The sequence below is a fragment of the Ammodytes marinus genome, assembly GCF_949987685.1.
Source record: "Ammodytes marinus genome assembly, chromosome: 22".
NCBI lineage: Eukaryota > Metazoa > Chordata > Actinopteri > Uranoscopiformes > Ammodytidae > Ammodytes > Ammodytes marinus.
The window spans coordinates 12,264,431-12,285,331 of record NC_137226.1 but is presented as its reverse complement, the minus strand read 5'-3'; the positions used below and the strand labels follow the sequence as shown (position 1 = coordinate 12,285,331).

At 41.7% G+C, this 20,901-nt stretch overlaps 2 protein-coding genes across 2 annotated transcripts; one reads left to right on the top strand and one right to left on the bottom strand.

Annotated features, from left to right (window-relative positions):
* Positions 1-1,266: 1,266 nt before the first annotated feature.
* On the bottom strand, positions 1,267-2,365 carry avpr2l (arginine vasopressin receptor 2, like; the record flags this gene model as incomplete). The annotated part of the gene is made up of 2 exons (XM_080051520.1): positions 1,267-1,346; positions 1,525-2,365. 2 exons carry the CDS (start codon positions 2,363-2,365, stop codon positions 1,267-1,269), a joined length of 921 nt encoding a protein of 306 aa, XP_079907646.1.
* A 3,167-nt stretch (positions 2,366-5,532) lies between these two features.
* Positions 5,533-18,156, top strand: pnpla8 (patatin-like phospholipase domain containing 8). The gene is made up of 10 exons (XM_080050800.1): positions 5,533-5,608; positions 7,750-8,876; positions 9,276-9,425; positions 9,813-9,964; positions 10,316-10,410; positions 10,502-10,673; positions 10,797-10,854; positions 11,108-11,302; positions 16,023-16,218; positions 16,761-18,156. The coding sequence occupies exons 2-10, from the start codon at positions 7,935-7,937 to the stop codon at positions 17,033-17,035; spliced, it is 2,235 nt and encodes a 744-aa protein (XP_079906926.1). The 5' UTR covers positions 5,533-5,608; positions 7,750-7,934; the 3' UTR covers positions 17,036-18,156.
* The last annotated feature ends 2,745 nt before the right edge of the window (positions 18,157-20,901 follow it).

Here is a 20,901-nt window from a genome sequence, read left to right as displayed (position 1 = left end):
GGGTGATAGCAGTAATCCCACTGCATGTATGTATTTGTGTGTGAGTGGTGGGGGGTTGGGGGGGGAGTGTTGGAGAGAGATACTTATTTACTGGCACCAAGGCACCATTGGAATAAATTACACCTTATCTATGCGTATGGAAAGGTTTGCCAAGTGCAATTCCAATTCACTATGAGGCATTGCATTACAAAGTAACATATTCCCCAGGCAGAGATTGACACCGGAGCTCAACTGCACCAGCAGGGTTGAAAAGAATTCATTCTCAAAACTAATAATGAAATGTAATTTTAAACATGATGTCAAAACGGTGCCTAAAGGGGGACTAATGTGTTATCTCTTGGCGGGGGACAATGATCCTCCTTTTGCATGTGTGTTGCAAGTGACTCATGGTTGTGAGGAGGGACATCCATAAGTGCAGATACTAGTGGACTCATGCATCTTGGCTTGGAAATGTATAATATTAATAACGCAGTCCTTCACAGCCGGGGTAATGAAATGGGATCAATAAGAAATGGACATTAGAGAATAAAATGTTGATAGTGAAAAAAAAAACAATATTAACATCAACATATAATAATGATTACATGAGAAAAAACATAACATTATATAGACCAAAGGACTTATGATAAAAGTACAGTCGTGTGTCATGTGCTTTATGTCTGCGGTATACAGAAACAAATTTAGTTGCATTGGATAATGCAGGCAAAATTAAAAAAAGGAAACATCAATGCTTTAAATAGTACATTTTCATTTGATTGAATATCAGGATTTATTTTTATTTTTTTTACTTTTCTTTGGGTGCATATATTACACAAAAGGCAAAGTGATACGGGCAGATAGAAGAAGAGTGAATGTAACTCATGTGTGCGGTTTACATTGCAATGCCATAAACATTGATAGAACAATTAAAAAGAAGTTAAATGTGTATTTCTTTAAACAAGGCTTTATTTTGAAATGACTGGCCATATTTTATCTGAATAACACAGTAATAATAGGGTTAAACAATTGGATATTGTAAAACCTTGGGAAAAGATCCTTTCCACATTGAATCTTTTTATTTATTCATATTTACAAATATGCATGCTTGTAACCATTGTTCTGGTAAAAACAGCACTTTGCTACATTTTTAAGAAAACCATGATATTATATTATATTATAAATGTTCATAGATGACCAAACTGGACTCCAGCAGGGCAAATCCATTGATTTAGAAAAGGTCTGTAACAGTTTTTGGATTATGCAGCTGTGGGGTTTTTTCCCCGTCTTTCAGCTGTAGTAAAGATATATCCAAGGGTTGGTGCAGCTGTTGAGACTGGCCAGCAGCATGATGATGGCAAATACTGGACCTATGTGAGAGAAAGAGAGGTAGGGTAATGTATTGACACACTGAAATACTTTGACAAAGAAAAAGGAACACAAATATTTCCTCCAATATCACGTGACTACACTACAGTGACATCAAATACAAATGTTACAGGCATCTTTTGGGTGGCAAAGGATGGGGGGACCCCTTCTTTGACAAACCTTGAGTAGGCGCACTGCTTGGGCTCCACGCAGACCACAACTGGACCACAAAAAACGGGCTCCAACACACCGTGTACGCCAAGATGATCACAAATGTCATTTTGACGGTCTTGAGCATGGCGTTGGACACCCCCTTGGTGCCCGCGCGCCCCCCGGCCTGCTGCAGCGCCTTTCTCTTCATGTTAAAGTAGATGGTGGTGCATATCATGACCTGGCAGTAGAGTAGAATGACCGCAGGAAGGGCGAACACCGCCAACGTGATCCAGCTGATGTAGATCCGGCTGCCCCACGGCTCCACAAATGTGGCCCAGCAGTCGTAACGGTTTTCCTCCACCTCGCGCAGTGAGAAGATGAAGAGCTGAGGAGAGCTGAAGGCGAGGGACCCGAACCACGCTGCGCCTATGGAGAGATACCTCCTGAACGAGCCCTTCAGGAAGGAAACCATGGGCTTACACACCGCGTGGTACCGGTCTATGGTCATGGCCACGATCATATATGTGGAGGCAAACATCCCGACCACCTGCAGGTATTTGACGGCGCGGCACAGGAAGTCCGTGCCTCGGAACCTGTGCGTAATTTCAATGGACAGCTGCGGGAGCACTTGGAAGAAGGCGACCACCAGATCCGCCAGGCACAGGTGCAAGAGGAACAGCTGGGTCCTCGTGCTCCTTTTGCGCTTCTTCCAAAGCGTGCCCAAGAGGAACAGGTTGGCGCACGTCGCGAGCACAAACACCAAACCCAATATCCCGGCCCTGAGAAGCGCCAATCGTCCGTGCGCGTCCTCCTCCTCGTCTTCGTCCCCACCGGTTGCCTTTCCAGATCTGTTGCTGCTGGAATCCATTTAGCAGCGAATGCCTGGCGTTCCCCTGTATATATGTGCCGCCACTTCAGAGTTTAATTAACAAATATATGTGTTCATGTTCCACGTGTTGGAATCTTGCATTGTGTGCGCACAGATACATATCTAATGATCCTCCTTTTGCGCGCACGTTGCAAGTGGCTCTGTGGAGGAAAATCAATCAACCGAAGGGTGGTGGCGGTGGTGTGTGTGTGTGGGGGGGGGGGGGGGGGGAATTCAGTGACACTTCCGAATACTGTAAATGTCAGGCTTATGAATCACAAGGACTTATGGCTTCTGGCTACAATTCACTCTGTTCATAACTGTCCAAATGTATTTAAAAGCACAATATAGTCTTCCAAGTATCCAATTGTCGTCAATCTTTCTGCGTGGAATATCAGCATGTCTTCATGACGCCAATATAATTACAATAGTAATGTCATTAAAAGGCTTTGCATCTTAATGTTGGTCTTGGGGGAGCAATTGAATTAAGGAACACAGAACATTGCACATGCAGGGGGGGTCCCCTTCATTGTTGTTATAATTGAGGCTTGGCAGTAATTGCTCTGGTAGTGGCAGTAAAAACTCTGACATTTAGATTGCAGAGGCTGAGAGAGAGGAATGTAAGACCACAATGGAGAGGCACTAACTACCAGTGTCAATAACATCCTTCAACACAACACTTTGGACAGTGTGTGTGGCCTAATGAATGTTGTGCACTTTACAATTCAGACTGGATATCAAAAGGCAGGGTAATAGTCTTAGACAGTTTGCTTAGACTGTATCAGGTGGTGGTTGTTGCAGGTGTTCAGTGAAATCAGATGAGTAGCAATGGATGGCTGTCGAACAACACAATTTGCTTACCCCAGAGATTTTACATTGCATCTCCATGTGGTTGCAGGGCTTGCAAGAGGCACTTGCAACTCAAGAGCCTCTTCCATTATTCCATGGTGGTCTGTGCAATGCCTTTCACTTTTCACTTTAGGCAACTCATTTTTTACTACAGGTTTTCCGTCAAATATTTTTTCAAGAATAGCCTGTTGATCAAAATACGTATTTCGCAGAGGTCACAATATGTCACCTTTCTTTAAAGGTGCACTATGCAGATTCAGGAGAGGGGTCTTTTTTTCTTAATTTTGTTTACATTTTCAGAGCCCGCAGGTAGTTTACAAACCAATTTTTTTCTACATGTAATTCTTATGAATGAATCATTCTATCATCATCGATCAAACCAGGAACCAAATGTGAGACAAGAATATATTTTAAATAAAAATGGTGGGCCCTGCTGCTGTAAACAACAACAACAACTGTATAAGAGTAACTTTTCAGGAAGCTTTCTAACATATAACAGTGTCCCAGGGATCCAATTTTCCTGTGATGAAAGTTTGTTTATTCAGCTATGAGAATATACAATATACTTACAACATTTTCACTTCTCTGACACAGCCAAACGTTACAAAGTTCACCTTTTTAAAGCAATGTTACATACTGTACAGAACATACTAAACATATCAATTATCTGTCAAAGTGCAGCTCTGTCTTTCTTTGCATGACCTTTTTGACTTTTTTTTTAAATTATGCATTGCAGTGTGTAGCACAATGAGCAGGTTTCACATGAGAATGTGTTGGGGAGTAGTTGCCAGCAATTGACAAGTGCATAGGTTACAGTATATACGATCCCCATGTTGGAACAGTGACAACAAAAGGAGAAGCTAGCCTATATGTGAGGTCGCCACCACTTCACCCATGACAAATGAAAATACAATAGCTACATTCTTTCTGGACCATGACAGGGTGTTCATCCTGGGGGAGAAAAGATTACAGTGGGCAGAAAGTGAAAAGAACATAAAAGTGTTGTCTTTCTACTGCTGGTTGCAAGTGAACAGGAGCTTTTTTTTCCCAAGAATTAACATTTAACCTGAACGGTTAGTGGTCGTATAGCCGAAGTAACCGCTGTGCCACTTCAAATAAGTGACGTGCACTTGTGAAGTGCTCAACATGAGTAGGTAGTGGAGCGGCTAAGTGCTTATTTTCGTCAGAATCTTTCAGTGTTGATGATGCAAGCGTGAAAATTGGCATGACCAGTCTCCATGGGTCACTTTTCAAGAAAATTGTCCAAAATGTCCGAAATTGTGAATTTGAAAATTTCTCATAGAAATGTATTGTGTTTTTTCATTAAAACAAAAAACAAAACAAAAAAAAATTATTTTTGTCTCGGACAATTTTCAAGGGACCTATGGAGACTACTCATGACAATGTTCACGCTTTTATCACAGATTGTAGTACTCAGCCACTATAGGTGATTCATGGGAACAAAGCTGTTGAAAAGACACTACCCCATGCAGTAAGAGTGGGAGACCAATCACTTGATTATGATTATAGCTACAGAAAGGTTGGAAATGTTTGAAAGTCTCCACGTCACACTCATTTTATGGCCAATATGGAACGGAAGGGAATGATTGAGTGAGTGAGTGTGTGTTAACCGAGAAAGGGAGACAGTTCATTGTGAATTTTAAGTCCATTCCGTAATTCTCGAGCATTTTCAACATGTGATACTGTGTACAGTATATGTGACAAACCTCTGTCAATTGGCTTCTCTCAGTTTTACGTGAACATGTGTTGAATAGTTGATTACTGCAAACTCAAGACAGCCGTGCCCGAGATCTCGAAAGCCTGCACATGGCATTAGGATGACATATTCTTCTGTTTTCTGTTCAAGACACAGATGGCTGCAAAGATGGCTGCAGGGATATTTGAATAGTGTTGTCATGTTTTTATCCATGGTTTGAATGCATTAGTTTGTTATTCGTTTCACTGCAACCACTGGATTATATGTTGCTCTCCGTGGTGCTGAAATTCTTACAGTATAGCTGCTGCTCGCTGTGGTAGGCTAATGTAGCAGGGAAGTTAGTATGCCTATACGGTGATATTGTCAAACTGACTTCATTGTCAATTTATCAAAGTGTCTGCAATGGATTCCAACGTAGGCCTACACACTGTGTTGTGGTTTCCTCACATCAATGCAAAAGTGTGTTCTCTTTACCCCTACGGTGTTTTTGTTGACATCTGGTGGCACAAATAAAACATTGCATTGTACACCTCCAAACCATCGAGGTCATTGTTACGTCACTTCCTCTCGTCTTCCTGTTTAGTTTTTTTTTTCCTGAACCAGCAGCAACACCATTCATGCAACTACTGTACCAGCACACAATTGAATTAAATATTCACCGGCCTCCGCTTTGTACGGTAAGAAGGAGAACATTTCTTTATTTAGTGACATTCGTTTAGAATTGTAGCATTAGCGCTAACGTTGGGCCAGTAACGTCTTCCGGTGTTTACATATCCAGCGGTGTGTTTAGCCCGTTAGCTTCCAAACACTGTGCACCTGACGTCAGACGTGTTTGTTGTTAAACAGTTTATGCATATTAGCTAACACAGCTTCGTCGGATTCAATGCGTTTGAATCCGCTTCATAACGTTGAACCCAGATTAGCTATCGGTTACCGTAACATTATTTGTGAGGTCTAACAAAATAACGTCAGACGAAGGTCACTAGACCGCCAGTTTGGCTACGTAGGTAAAAGTCAACTAGTTCATTAATGTAAACAATTGAAATCATTCCTTCAAAAGTTTTAAATATGCCAACACATGGCGAGGTGGATTTTAGGATTTGTTTTTCTGAAGTCGCATTTTAAAAAGTCAAAATAATCGGTTGTAGGCTATCTATTTTTTTAAATACTTTACCAATGCATATTATAATCCAATATTATTCACACAGCCTATCAAAATAAATTAATGTAATCATTTTTTTCCATCATTTGAAGTAAAACGCATAGTCTTTTCACCAGACCCAACAATTATGTTACAATAAACATCTTGGCAAAAGTGTCCCTACCCAAAAAGTAAATGATCTCGTTTTTTTCTTCAGTCTTGGTCACTGTAAAATTGGTAATTTTTTCATTCCAAATGGCATTCAAAAGTCTTTCCTTAAGCTGTAGGAACTCTGTAGACAGCTGGGTTAACAGCATTTATTTCCGGCGACAGAACATTCTAAATTCAAAAGCCATACTTCTCCTTTAATGCTACTTTAACACTTAGCAAGGTGGATGTCCGTTCAGCGTTATCTGACATGCCACTTTGGCTCAAAGGCGAACTGCTTGTCTGAGCAACGTCTTGCTTTCGACCACGTCCTCCAGCCACTTCTCCCTGAACCGGCTCCTCCCGGGCGCATGCACCAGCCTGTTTGACTCCACTATGAAGCGCACCTCCACGGGCACACTGCTGGGTTTGACTTTAGATACGTCCACCACAAAGTAGACGCTGGCTGTCCCCTGCACCGGTCTCTGCGGGGTGGGGGTACTGAAGCGAGCCCGGTAGTGATGGAAGGTGTGATGCTCCCACTCGCTGGAATCCAGGAAGTCCAGACTGTAAAGCCAGCAGGGCCGCACCCCCCAGGTCTGAATGTACTCCCTGATCTGATCCAGACCCACTCCCACTGTAAAGTCTTTGCAGGCCACCCAGTTGATATTCCTCAGCCCACTGTCAAGAGGGTTATCCTCCTTCGAGACGGTGTCACGGTGTCTGTCCAGCAAGGCTTTCTCAAGCCGAGCTGACTCTGTAGGGATGGATGAATGTTGGTTCTCTGCCATCTTGTCTTTTGTAAGAATAGTAAACAGCACGCAGGGCACTTGGGAACTGCAGGGTTTCTGTTATTTTCTGAAAGGCGTTGTTGCATCTGTTTTTGTTGTTGTGACAGTTTCTATGGCTACAAGGGATGGGAAGGGTGTTGGAGCCCTCTGTTGGTCCACTTTTACTTTGCAGTGTCATTTGTTGGCTCTTATAACAAGGTTCTTGTCATTTTTTTGTGTAGCCTACTTGCGTACATAAGGAAAAAAAATACGGTCTCTCCCGTCCGACAGTGCAAAACAGACAAACATTAGACAAATTGTTCAACATTAAAAAGATTCTAGTATAAAATAAAACATTAAAACAGTTCGATTTTTTTTTTTTTTGGCGTCAGAATAATATGAAATGTCCAACAAAAAACCAATCGATTATAAATAATAAAATGTTTAAAACAATAATAAAGTCCCACAGTTAGCAATTATAAAAGTGACTAGCGAGGGTGAAAAGTGGCTACTGAGATCAGATTAGAGGTGGGTTACGGAGCAGTCAGTTTAGGGGATGGGGGCAATATGTTGTCTTCCTTAACTTGGGAACTTGAGATGTGCTCCATTGTCTTTACTTTTTGGAACATGTCTATTGGATTTGGGGTTTAGCACTCAACTGAGAACCTCAATTGTTGAAGTGCAACCTCCTTCTTTTGAAACTTTTTTTTATAGTTTGGAGAATTTTTTTTTTTTTAATACTTGTTTCCCTTTCTTATAGGAAAATGCAGCGACAAATCCAACCTTGTAAATAATCACCCTCACAAATGGAACCGATAGTAAAGCCGCTGTAGCCGATGGCAGCTGCTCAGCCAGGATGCTGCTTTTATTTACGCCGTCAACGAGAATCGTCTTCAATTTGTCCGACTAACTCCCAAGCCCTGCGCTGAGTGAGCCGGCCAACGCATGTCTCGAATCAGGAGCACGCTGGACAGCGTCACCAAGGCAGTGGGCAGCAGTGGCTCTGACCTCATCTCCAAGTTCTCCCGCCGCAAGCCTGGTGCCGCCGCGGTCGATAAAGCCGAGACCGTATCCCTAAACAACACAGCCACCGAAACCGCCATGAAAGAAGAAGTAGAAGAAGAAGGAGTAGGTGTCGAGAGGAACACCACAGAAGAAGACACGGAGAAGGCTGTCGTTGCCGCCAAGATGTCCACCACATCAAGTTTGGCTTCAGCAGCAGCCAGTTTATCCGCGCATAGCTCCTCCTCTTCCTCGACCGTGGCAAAACAATCTATGCAGCTGTTTCACCCGGCGGCTCTATCCACCAACATTGACGAGACCTACAAATCTGTGGCGCAGCACATCAACAGCTACTTTGGCACCAGCACACCAGTGGACGAAGGCAGCGAAGGCAGTGTGCGGCCCCAGCAAAGAGGAAAGGACACCCCCCCAGCTGTTTCAGGGCCCATCCTCAGCACTGCTACTGGTACCACCGGGGTTCACATTCCTATTTTGTCTCCGGTGGCAGCAGGAGCTAAAAGTATCGAAGCGCCCACTAGCTCTCCGTCTTTGTCAGAAAACCTCAGTCCTCCAGCTTCCACAATTCCTGCAACAGAAAAAGATGCTCAGTCAGTCCCCGTAGTTCCCGCTGCTGCATCCCCTCCAAGAAAAGGCTTCACCCAATACCTGTCCTACCCCCGGCCCAGCGTCCAGGCCTTTGTGGGCAGCTACATAGCACCTCTGGTCCCCAAGTTCAGAAGTGATTCCAAAAGCATCGCCGCCGCCGCTGACAAAGACAAGTCTCTGGTGGTCGCCGCGGAAACGCCCACTGTGGACAAGGCAGCCGAAAAGAAGAATGAAGAGGAGGAAAGAGCCAAGCAACAGCTGCTGAGTCAGAGAGAAAAGGTCAGGTGCTCAGTTTTGGCAGATCAGACAAACTTGGTATTTTTCCCCATTTTAAAAGGTGCACTCTGCATGTAGATTCGGAGAAGGGGGATTTGATTACATTGGCAGAGCCTGCAGTTACTTACTTCACGAAACATATTTACTCTACATGTAATTCTTTTTCCATGTAAAACTTTTCAGTTAACTTCAAAAAGTGTTCCAGGGAGCCAATTTGTCCTATGGGTAATTCAGTTGTGCGAATATACCTTAGCAAATATTCACCTCTTTTACACACCCAAAGTTACATAGTGCACCTTTTATTTAAAAAAAATAAATAAAAAAAAGTCAAATATATTGAAGGTCTGATATTTATCAGATGGTCCTAATGTTTTGTTCATGTTGTGTATGTGTCACAAACAGATAATAGCCAGGGTTAGTGTTGACAACAGGACCAGAGGCCTAGTGAAAGGCCTGCAGAGAGTCAACGATGTCAAGCTCCTCACCAGTCGAGTGGAGGAGCTCAGCCGTCACCTCATGGAGTTCCCTGAGACGCAAGGCGTGGCCATCAAGGTACGTGTTTGATTGGCGTGTCAACACTTCAAACCAACAGGCTTTCTAGGTTGAACAGGCATATTGAAAAAAGTTTTGGCTTTTTTACCTGTGAAGGTTTTATTGTACTTTCTTACAGTGACAATGAGCTTGCATTATCGTCATGAAAAAAAATTCAATAATAAGAATTTTTCATGATAATAATTATAATAATTTCCTTTTGTATGTGTTTTTTTTTCTTCCTTGAATTATTGCTTGTTTCTTCTCTATTTTTATTCCTTGCTTGTTTTTTTTGTTTTTTTAATCTTTCTATGCACAATAGATGTCGAATCGAATTTGATAAATAAAAAGTAAAAACATTTGTTTTACACATATTTCAAAGTGGACCCCCCCTATGTGACCTTTTAGGAGAGAGCGCTGCCTTGTCTGCTGCGTCTGCGCCAAGCCAGAGACCTTCCTCTTCAGGCGTCTGTGAGGGAAGCGCTGGCGTTGCTCGGCTACAACGAAGCTGTCAAAGGAAGAGGGATTCGGATCCTGTCCATAGACGGAGGCGGAACAAGGTACTACAGCTATTCTATTCTTAAAAAAAAATCCATTCAACATGCTTTAGCAATAACAGTTCTAGTAAGCTGTTCTATGAGTTCAGGACTGCCACCTAGTCACCTACTGAATTTTAAAATGTACCAACTGAAAATCCAAAGAGAAAAAAGTCTCAGAATTGGCTCCACTGTTTGATTGAGATGTGACAAATGATGGGAGAAATTTGGTTCTATTTCACTTTAGACAAATACAAAAAAAAAGGTCAACTGCACAACACCACCTATGTAATCTTTAATGCAGGGGATCAAATATAATGGCTTCTTTTCTGTCAGTCTAATAGTGTTTAAACCTTGTGTATTTTTTTGTTGCAGGGGACTGCTGGCCCTGCAGGCTCTGGTGAAACTGCAGGACATGACTGGCAAACCAATCCACCAGCTGTTCGACTACATCTGTGGAGTCAGCACAGGTCATTATTTTTATCCGAGTCCCAACACCCGGTTATTTTTTCCTTTTGCTCACCAAATACGTCACACTTGTTTTCTTTTTTACACTTACAGGAGCCATTTTGGCCTACATGCTGGGAATATTTAAGATCCCCTTGGAGGAGTGTGAGGAGATGTACAGGAAGCTGGGCGCAGACGTCTTCAAACAGAACGTCATCGTTGGGACGGTCAAAATGAGCTGGAGCCACGCTTTCTACGACAGCGAAATATGGGAGAACATCCTCAAGTTAGTCTAGTGCAGTCTTAGTCATTCCTTTTACGATTTACAATTCTCTTCCATCCATGATCCATTAAAGACAGTGGCATAGGCCCAGTTTGTCTGTATAATTAATCTGATCATTTGCTTTAGGGAACGGATGGGTGAGGGGATCATGATTGAGAGTGCCAGGGACCCTCACTGCCCTAAAGTAAGTTTTGTGTTTTTCAGCTCTACAGTGATTAGACAAATCTCTTAATAAACCTAATATGTGTATATATTTTAAATTGTATAAGTGGATATTTAAATGCAGCATAGCAATACAGAGAGTCACACAAGTGCTCATTACTCAGATCTTTAATGTAAAAACCAAACCAGTACAAAACAGAGCTTGCTGAAGTGCTATAAACATAAAGATGACTTGGAGCGTTCCTCTCTAAATCTGCTCTTTGTACGTCCACCAGGTGTCAGCAGTGAGCACCATAGTGAACAGGGGTTTACCATTGAAGGCCTTTGTGTTCAGGAACTACAGACTCATGCCGGGAGTGAGGTCCCACTACCTCGGAGACTGCAAATACAAAATGTGGGAGGCCATCAGGGCCTCGTCGGCCGCCCCGGGCTACTTCCAGGAATTTGTCCTGGGAAGAGACCTCCATCAGGTATGACATCCAACTGAAAATAATAGCTCTCACTACAGAATACACACATGACAAGGCAATAATAAATCCAAAGAAAACAATGAAACTTCCTCAGTGAATTAGAAATGACAATGTTTTGGTCTCCTTCATTAGATGTTGCCACATTTGTAATTTTGTCCAAATCCGCTGCATAAGCATCAACAGGGCTGCAGTTCGCCTCTGTTCCCTTAGTTGGTGACATGGTCATTTCCTAGAAACCTCAGACGTCTATGCACTTTCACTACGCTAATGCATTGCTTCATGCCAAGGACAGAAGCAATAAACATTACACTGCAGAGAGAGAGAGAGAGAGTGTGTGTGTGTGTGTGTGTGTGTGTGTGTGTGTGTGTGTGTGTGTGTGTGTGTGTGTGTGTGTGTGTGTGTGTGTGTGTGTGTGTGTGTGTGTGTGTGTGTGTGTGTGTGTGTGTGTGTGTGTGTGTGTGTGTGTGTGTGTGTGTGTGTGTGTGTGTGTAGATTAGTTTCACTCTAACAAACCCTTAACCTTGAAGGTGTTCCCAGAATTGGTCCATATTCTCCTCTGGTTGTCTAGAGTCCTAGAGAGAGAGAGAGCGATAGAATGTGAGGAGAATGAAATGACCGTAGAGAAAGAGAGAGAGGAAGAGAGAGTCCTTGGACCCGGTCTGTGCCCCCTAAACATCAAAGGCATCTTCCCCCTATGACTCAGCCTGCCTTCCTGCAGAGAAATGGAAAGCTTATGACTTGATTCCCCTTGAACGAAAATATCCACCATGGCTCCTGTGTGTCAGACCAGACAGGTGGTCCAAAGTTGGAGAAAAAAACTGTCTCTGTCAGTGTTTGTCTAGCTAATGTGTTCAAATTGTAACTCTTTAGTTTATAGCTTTAAGATCTTTAAATCAGACACTTAGTGGCACACTTTGTTTTGACACTCTACTATGATTTTTTTTTGCGCTTGGGCCTTTTCCGTAGAGTGCCGTTTAATGTATTATTTTATGAAGTTTGATTATTAGGCCAGATATCTTTAGATGGTCTTAATGGGCAGCAATTAAGCTCAAGGCTTAACTTAATTTTGATAACCTACTTAGGCAAAACTGGCCTTGTCCTTTTGCTTCCACCAAGTATTTCTGTCCCCTGCCATTTCCTAATGAAACAACAGTCCAACAGTGGTAGACGGCCCCTCTGTAATGTTTTAGTCAATAGCAGGCCCTAATCTTGAATCCCACTCGGCATGTTTACTGACCCAGGCCTTTATTCCCCTTGGCATTTAGAATCCAAACAAATGGCCTCCCAGTTCTTTGCCCAGACTCAAGGCTTTTCCAGCTAGCCATTTAGCAAAGAAACAAATGGAACTGCAACCTCTAACCTCCTGTGTGATGTTTAGCTAGTGTTGCCATTATATATAGGGGAAGGTGGGGTGATTTGTGCATTTTGGAAGTTGCAAAACCCCTTGTTTCTAGAAAACCGTGGAAGAAATTGGAAATGTGACCACATATTTAAGAAGAGCCATCCATTTGACTCATCCTGTAAAGAAGGGAGACACAAGGAATAAGATATAAGCACATTTAAGCTCAAAAAACTGTGTTTTGCCTTTCAAAGTAAAATTTCCATGATCAAGGTTTTTTGATTATTGTGTCTGAACAATTATAGACACGTTTGAAAACATTTGACACATGTTTTAGTGCTTTGGTATGCTACACTTTGAGTCTATATAGTTAGCACAATGTCAACCCTAAATTGCTGCATCATGCCTATTATCCAAAATTCTGGGGATGGGGTGATTTGTGCGCAAGGGCCTGGGTGAGTTATAAGTAAGTAAGTAAGTAAAATGTATTTATAAAAGCACATTTATGACAGTTTGCACTGTCCAAAGTGCTGTACATAGTGCATTCAGTAGGTAAACAATGAAGGTAAAATAACAATAACCAAAATAAAAGACGTAAAGCCCATACATCCACATAAACACAGATAGTAGTGCAGAGGTAAGTAAGTAGTGCAGAGGTTAATGGGGAGGAAACACCAGGGTGTACATATGGGTTTTGAGCCTTGATTTAAAGGCAGAAATGTAGGGGGAATCACATTTGTCAGGTGGCAGTTGGTTCCACAAGCACGGAGCAACTAGTGCAAAGTACATTTCTGAGAGTTGTGCCAGTGGCATGGCTGTATACGCTGGTCACCAAAAGAAAGTGATAGTCTACAGTAGCTCAGGAGAGAGTGACATCTCAATTCCACTTAACGACACCACTGATGAGAGTTCAGATGGCCAGAAAGATGATGATGGTGACTTTGTCATTGTGACACAATGACGCACAAATCACCCCACTACGTGGGGTGATTTGTGCGACAAGACAACTTTTTTTCCGAAAGCTATATTTCTTAAACAGTTTATTCCAGATCCAAAGTTTTTATTGCCAGGGATGCATAACATCCTGAAATATATGTACATATTTGAGTTGGAGACATAACTGTCAAGGCCTCACTTTAAAATCACTTTGAGTAAAAAGTTGCACAAATCACCCCACCTTCCCCTATATATATATATATATATATATATATATATATATATAAAAAATGAAATCTGATTAATATTATTTTGATTGGCATGCTAAATTACAAACTGATATTAACTGATATATAATCAAAGCCTTTATGATCACCCTCAAGCTAAAATGTTTAATCCATGGGGGCAAGATAGCATGATGGAGTCATTTTGTTTTTTTAAATTAGCTTTTTTTTTAGCCAGAATGACATGAGTTGAGGACCTCTAATGGCTATAATAATGTGATGTGGATTTATAAATTATGACTTCTATTTCCAAGTATCTGTTTTGAGTGGTTTCCCATGGAGTCTGGGATGACAGCAGGAATATGAATGAATGAGTGGTGTGTGCGTGTGTGTGTTGTGTTCCAAATTCCTCTTGCAGCTGCATAGGGTTCCGTCAACAGTTTGAGCTAACCGTTGCCACCCACCAATCTCACTCCTACTCTAGTTTTCGGCACTAGCAGTGGTATTTCTCAGGAAAATTCTTCCGTCGCATCTATAAAAAAAAAATACACACATGTGCACATAGACACAGTGGAGAAAAGATGTATTCACAGACCCAAAGCAGAGATCACATTTTAAACATTTCCCTCCAAGATGTAGCTATTTATTTATAATAGCAAGGTATTACATGGCCAAACGCTATACCCAGTTTTGTCTGTGTGAGGATGCAGCATTTTTGTTTGGGTGTTGTGATTGTGATGCATGCTGGATTGTCATTCAGTGAGGTGACACTGAGGGTGAGAGGTTGAGGGTTCAGGGCTGAGGAGCAGCTGTGTAATTAACCTGCTGTCTCAAGTATGAACTGTGTTCCACTGTTTCATTAGCTTACACCTGAGGGGTAAAAGCTTTTTTTTAATTTGACCAAGAGTCATTGTCCAATTATGATACCAGTGGGCCAATCGAGGGCACGAGTCACCCGTAGATGGAAATGTTGAATCCAAAATATAAAGCCTATTCAAGTATTTTTTTTTAACCAGTAGAAAAACCTACTAATATTAATAAAGACGTTGTTGTCGACTATCAACATGAGGCTACATATTGTTTTTGCCTTATCCCTGAAGGAGGAGAAGATTTGAAGCTTTTTGGATACTTTTCTACCTCTCTCCCACCACCCCCATAGAGGCGTGAAGATGACCCATACCCCTGCTCTGCTCGAGGGAAGGATGGGACCTCTTGTGTTGCCCCTCTGTCCGTCTCTATTAGTCCCAGCCAAAAGCACTTCAGTGGCTGGATACGCTCCAGAACTAGACCTTGGGGAAAGACTGTGAAAGGACTGTTTAGCACTAAATCTGCCCAGGCACCCATTCAAGCCTCATCGTCCCCCTTTTTCTCTCATTGTTGGCGTCATTTTATTTAGATCAGCAACCCGTCCATGATTCCAGTAACATTATTGAATGGAGAAAGAGACAGCACGAGCCTACTTAAAAAAACAAGCATGTCATTTGTGATTAGCTTTCTAAATGAAGTCAGTAAAGATAAGAAAGCTTAAACGCCTCAAAATATATGCCTCATCAATCAAGCTGAATTCAGAGTATTACTGCAGTCAGACTTTATCAAGAGGAATTCTTGACCAAAATTACCAACTAAAATTGACTTATTTTAGCTGCTTATAGCCAAAAAAAAACAAAAAAAAACTGCTTTTCCGACTTGTTTACTTGTGAATAAGCAGGGCTGTTTGCCAGCGCAGCACATCTCAGGCCAGGGCACTTCTTATCCTCGGGGCTTAAAGCTTTGAAGTTGTGGGAATGCTTGCTCACTTTGCCTTCATTTGTTCCTTTTACAGGCTGTCACAGCAAATATATTAAACATACAGGCACTTTCTATCCATACAAAGTGTAGTGTGTGCTTTAGACTTGGTAAGCACACGCGAATGGCTTGTTGGGTTATTTTGGGATTAATTTTATTGGTGCTTCTCTCTTACTTTTGAAGCTATAGTGCGTAACTTTTTCAAAGATATTAATGTCGGATACATTCGATCCATCGCCAAGCGAGTCAACAAAACATTGATTAAGCATATCTGTTCCACAAACTCTCTCTCAGTATGGCAGCAGCTGTACAAACTGGTGTCGCCCCCACCCCAAAACACTGACACATGAGCTCAGAATTCCTCAAGGGCGGCAAAAAAACTTACGTACTATGGCTTTATATTTTCTCTCATCCCATCTGTCTTGTCCTTTTTAAGGATGGAGGTCTCCTAATCAACAACCCCACGGCATTGGCCATCCACGAGTGTAAGTGTCTGTGGCCCAACACACCGCTGCAGTGTGTGTTGTCTCTGGGCACCGGACGGTACGAGACGCTAGGCAACAACAGCACCAACTACACAAGCCTCAAGGCCAAGATCACTAACGTCATCAGCAGTGCCACGGATACAGAGGGTAGGACCACCAGAAATGTTGTTGTTTGTATGTGTTTGACATCCCAGTTTGATAGTTAGGTATACACTGCAGAATAAAAGTGCAGTCAGCGATTATTGAGAATGCTTGTTGTCAAAATCACCATTAGTCAAAATCAGTGAATATCTCCACATGATCCGCTTCCTGTCCATATTGTGAGTGCGCTGCAAAACAAATGTAGTCTCAATACATAGCCTAGGCTCTGTAAACTGACATGTAAACAAAGGGGGCACACCATTATGCTAGGCTGTTTATTTATACTGGATTCTGTTTTTCAGCGCACACACAGTACGTACAGGTAGCAGATCGTTGGGAGATATTCACTGATTCTGACAAAAAATAATTTTAACAACAAGCATTCTCCAAGATGGCTGACTCCATTTTTTTAAAAGGCGTGCACTCACTAGAAGAGTCATGCACTAGGATTTTTCTGGTTCAGTGCAGTCTTTTGTAATATAAACCAAGAGAGTGACTTTTGTTGGACTTTGGTAGCTAAAAGCTCCACGCTCTATCCTTATTTTCAGAGGTGCACACCATGCTAGACGCCCTCCTGCCCCCGGACACATACTTCCGCTTCAACCCTTACATGACGGAGGACATCCCGTTGAACGAGAGCCGCACGGACAAGTTGAACTTCCTCAAGAGCGAGGGCGAGCGCTACCTGGAGCGCAACGAACCCAAGCTAAAGAAGGCAGCTAGCGTGCTAAGCCAGGAGAAGAGCACCATACAGAGGCTGGCAGAGTGGGGCAAGCTCAAATCGGACATGTACGACGGTCTGCCCTTCATCTCCAAGCTGTAGTCAGTCACTGGCTCTTGACCACAAGAGAGTTTTTTTAAGGTAAGAAGACAGAGAGGGTAAAATCTCCCCATGTTGAAAAGGGAGCACACTTGAAACTATTTATATAGTAAGTAGAATCCAAGGAATTTAGTTCACATAGTTTGGTTATCATCGAGGCTACGTAAAACTAAAGTGACTCTTAGAGAAATATATGACTTTGATTATTCATTAAAAAAAGACAATTAATACAATGAATAATAGTGTTTGATTGCAAATGAGATGTCATTTATTATGTGGAACATAAAGTGTGTATGATGGAGACAGGAATTATATACTTTAAAAAAAGAATTTATCAGGTTTTGACACTAATGGGGATATCATTCACATGACTGGTTAAAGAAAGAAAGGGTACGTCGACAGAAGTTCATAGCTGTATGAATTTAAAGCCGGCTGAAAGTGTTGGTTGTCTAACCACGAAAAGATTATAAGTGTGTGACACTGACACACAACCTTATTATGAACAATATACGGTAATATGATTATTGTAGCTATTTTGTAAAGAAATTAGACTGATGTCCATATGCATTTTCAGTGACTTGAATACATTTAGATGCCATTGATTGGTGATTGCACAAACATGACCTATTTCTAACACTGTACAGAAGGTGGACCTCATGCACTTATATGATTCTTAACCATGACAGGTGTACATAATATTTAAAATAATTATGAATTACTTGATAGTGCTCTTACTATAATGTAAGAACATTGCTAAATAAATACTGCTGCTGCATAATGTTCCTATTCCACACACACACACACACACACACACACACACACACACACACACACACACACACACACACACACACACACACACACACACACACACACACACACACACACACACACACACACACACTGAAATTGGTTCCAATACTAATTTTTTAGTTTTCCTCTTGGTACAAAGCATGTTGTGGCCCATTATTTAGTACACAACACAGCTTTTGCCTTTTAAGCTTGCTCAAGTCTGAATTCCTAAGTCTTTGCTGCTGTTTATCGCACATCTTTTATAAAATTTAGTCTTTTTTTTTTTTTTACATTTTAAGAATCCTAATCAACCTGTTTCCTCCCTTCTTTATTGCTCGGTGGAATATGAGTGAAAGAAATGTCATGAAAAAAATAAAACGTGGTTTGCGAAACCTTAGTATAAATTCTGTTCTCTTCTTTCTAAATTCTGCTCACATACGTTGGGAATATATGCCCACACACACACACACACACACACACACACACACACACACACACATACACATACACATACACACCACAAAAAGCCCCACAATAGAGTTGTCACACAAGAATGCGGAGTGTGCTCCTGTGATGAATTGCTTTTCTTTTCCCCCAAGTTACACGCGTTGATGTTCTGCTTTATTGTTTCGATCCCATTGAAGATCCTCTCTGAAATTCCACAGCCTCATTCCTCCCAGTCACACCGTGGTCCCCCCAATCAACGCTAACAATGCGCCACAAGGAGGCTCAAATACAAAACGTCCCAACAATGACACACGTCAAAACGATGGGGAATGATATGTCAGGTATTTCATTTGTGCCATGCCTCAATCCTGGTTTCAAACTGTCAGAAGTGTACAGGCTTGACTGATAGATTGATGACACATTTTTTGTAATGCCAGCTTGAGCTTGAAACCCCAGATGTCAAGGTCTGATGTATTGCTGTGTTGCCTAGAATTGGCCTTACTCTACAAAGGTCTTCAATGGGCTTACGCTAGTATTTGAAGCCTATGGCACGTTGAATCAATGTTGGTTTTAGTTGCGCGGAATTGTTAAGGAATTGCTGAGTTTTCCATATGGAAAGCTAGCCTGGTTCTACCAGACCATCGTACTTAATTTCATTTGTACAGAAGGGAACTACTGAAGGGAAATTAAAATTGAGCAGAAGTAGGTAGGCGGGCAGTGCCAGGCTAATGGAAAGCCATAACAAGTAAGGAATGCACTTTTCAGAATCAACAACACTTACACAAAACCAGTTCTCCCGATGCACAGTTAGGCTATCAAAGTCCTCAAGAAAGGATAATAATTTAAAAGAAGGTGTTAACAGAATTTAATTTGCTTTATTGTATAATATTTTAATGCACAATACATGCTTTCTGCCTATTGAACTTTGTCCCAGAACCTGAGAACTCCAAAGTGTTTTGCTTCAAGTTGTTGTTTAGCCTTGAAAAAGAAACTGCCTAATAAGATTTTGGCCCATACAGAGGTATGACGCATTCATGTGCACAGTAATTTCACTCCCCATATTCTGTTATCAGACATTATATGAAGGATAACACCAGCTGAGATGAATTTCTGGGAATATCTGCCAATTAAAAACATTTCTGCTTTCGCCAGCAAAATAAGGGCTGGACACACCAAACTTAGTATGTGTTTGCGCACACACCAACTTCTCTTGCATATAATCTCTGTACACTGTTCATTCGATGTATTCAACCATGTATCAAGCCAGGTACATTGTTGTTTGACCCTTGTATGCTGTTTGCAAGTAAATTTCACCTGCTTTCGAGAAGGCCTGACTGTCCTTCGGGTTGCCGGATCCGACATCCTCTTCTCTGGACAAGAAGAGCCTGCACGTGAAGACGGGGGAGTCTGGGACTCTCCACAGAAGACCTCCAGCCCTTTGCTACGGGGAGAGGCCGTCAGCAGACTCGACTTGGACGGAGGGGGGGTGACGGAATCCGGAGCCTGAGCGAATCGGGGCTTTCTTGAAATCAGGTGAATATTAACAGCTGATTTGTTTTGTTTTGTTATGTTTGTCAATAGTCTACAACTGCAGAGTAGACTTATTAGTTTTATTTAGAATACATCACATAGGGTGTTCTAGTTTAAATTGGTGAATTTTGTTAATCAATTGGAGGGAATAGGGGTGTTCACCCTGTTTAAATAGATTACTGGGTAATTTGATATTAGATTTTACATTTTAAAAATTAAATTACTTGTAAAATGGATACATTTGATATAAAAATAAGCAAAGACCAGCTTAAAAGCCTCCTTAAGACAAGTGAAGAACTAACATCTCAACTCCGGCAGCTAGTTACAGCCTGTGAGGAGGTTGTAATTAACAATGAGGTAATTCACCCGACAGCTGAAAGAGGCAGAGAAAAAGAGTTTAATAAGAAACAATGGGGAGGTGGGAAACAGAGAGGGGCCACAGAGAAAGAAAGGCAAACTGGGTGTTTCAGATGCGGCCAGAATGATCACTGGCTTCGCAAGTGCCCCCATCCCAGAGAAGGAAAAAATCAATCAGAGAGAGGTGGTGGCCCAGGAGATGAATAAGAAAATGCTTGTCTCCTAAAGATGACCAGAGTTCTGACTAAATTGCTAAAAGCTTTAAAGTTTAGAGCTGAATATCTTGCCAATTCCAGCCCCATAGTGAACCTTAAAGATTAAAGGTGCAGTCAATCATTTGAAGTTCCAGCATAAACTTACAAAAAAGCGACCTTTTGTGTTCTTTTTATGAAAATGTTCACTGAAAAGACTTGTTCAATGCTTTTGATTTGAATTACAAGTTAAAGGGGATTTTTATGCTGAAAATATGATCATAATGTGTATTGTTGATATAAATTGATTCAAAAACTGGTTAACTGTAAAGACACCTATACTTAACCTACATGTTAACTTTTGTTATTTGAAGAACAAACTATAACACCATGTCAGATTTGGAGAAGTAGAGAGCTTCTCAGGAATGTGGTGTGTGTGTGATTCAGTCCCATGCAGAAAAGGGAGGGCCTGTCTCACTGACTGCCTGTGTGTGCTTGAATGCTGCCCAAACACAGAAAAAAAAATGTGAACTGAAGGATGATATTTTAGAA

Coding starts and splice junctions, on each gene's coding strand:
- pnpla8 (XM_080050800.1), top strand. CDS start 7,935: ATGTCTCGAATCAGGAGCACGCTGGACAGCGTCACCAAGGCAGTGGGC. Junction 10,674..10,796: donor ATATGGGAGAACATCCTCAA/GTTAGTCTAGTG, acceptor CATTTGCTTTAG/GGAACGGATGGGTGAGGGGA. Junction 10,855..11,107: donor GGGACCCTCACTGCCCTAAA/GTAAGTTTTGTG, acceptor TACGTCCACCAG/GTGTCAGCAGTGAGCACCAT.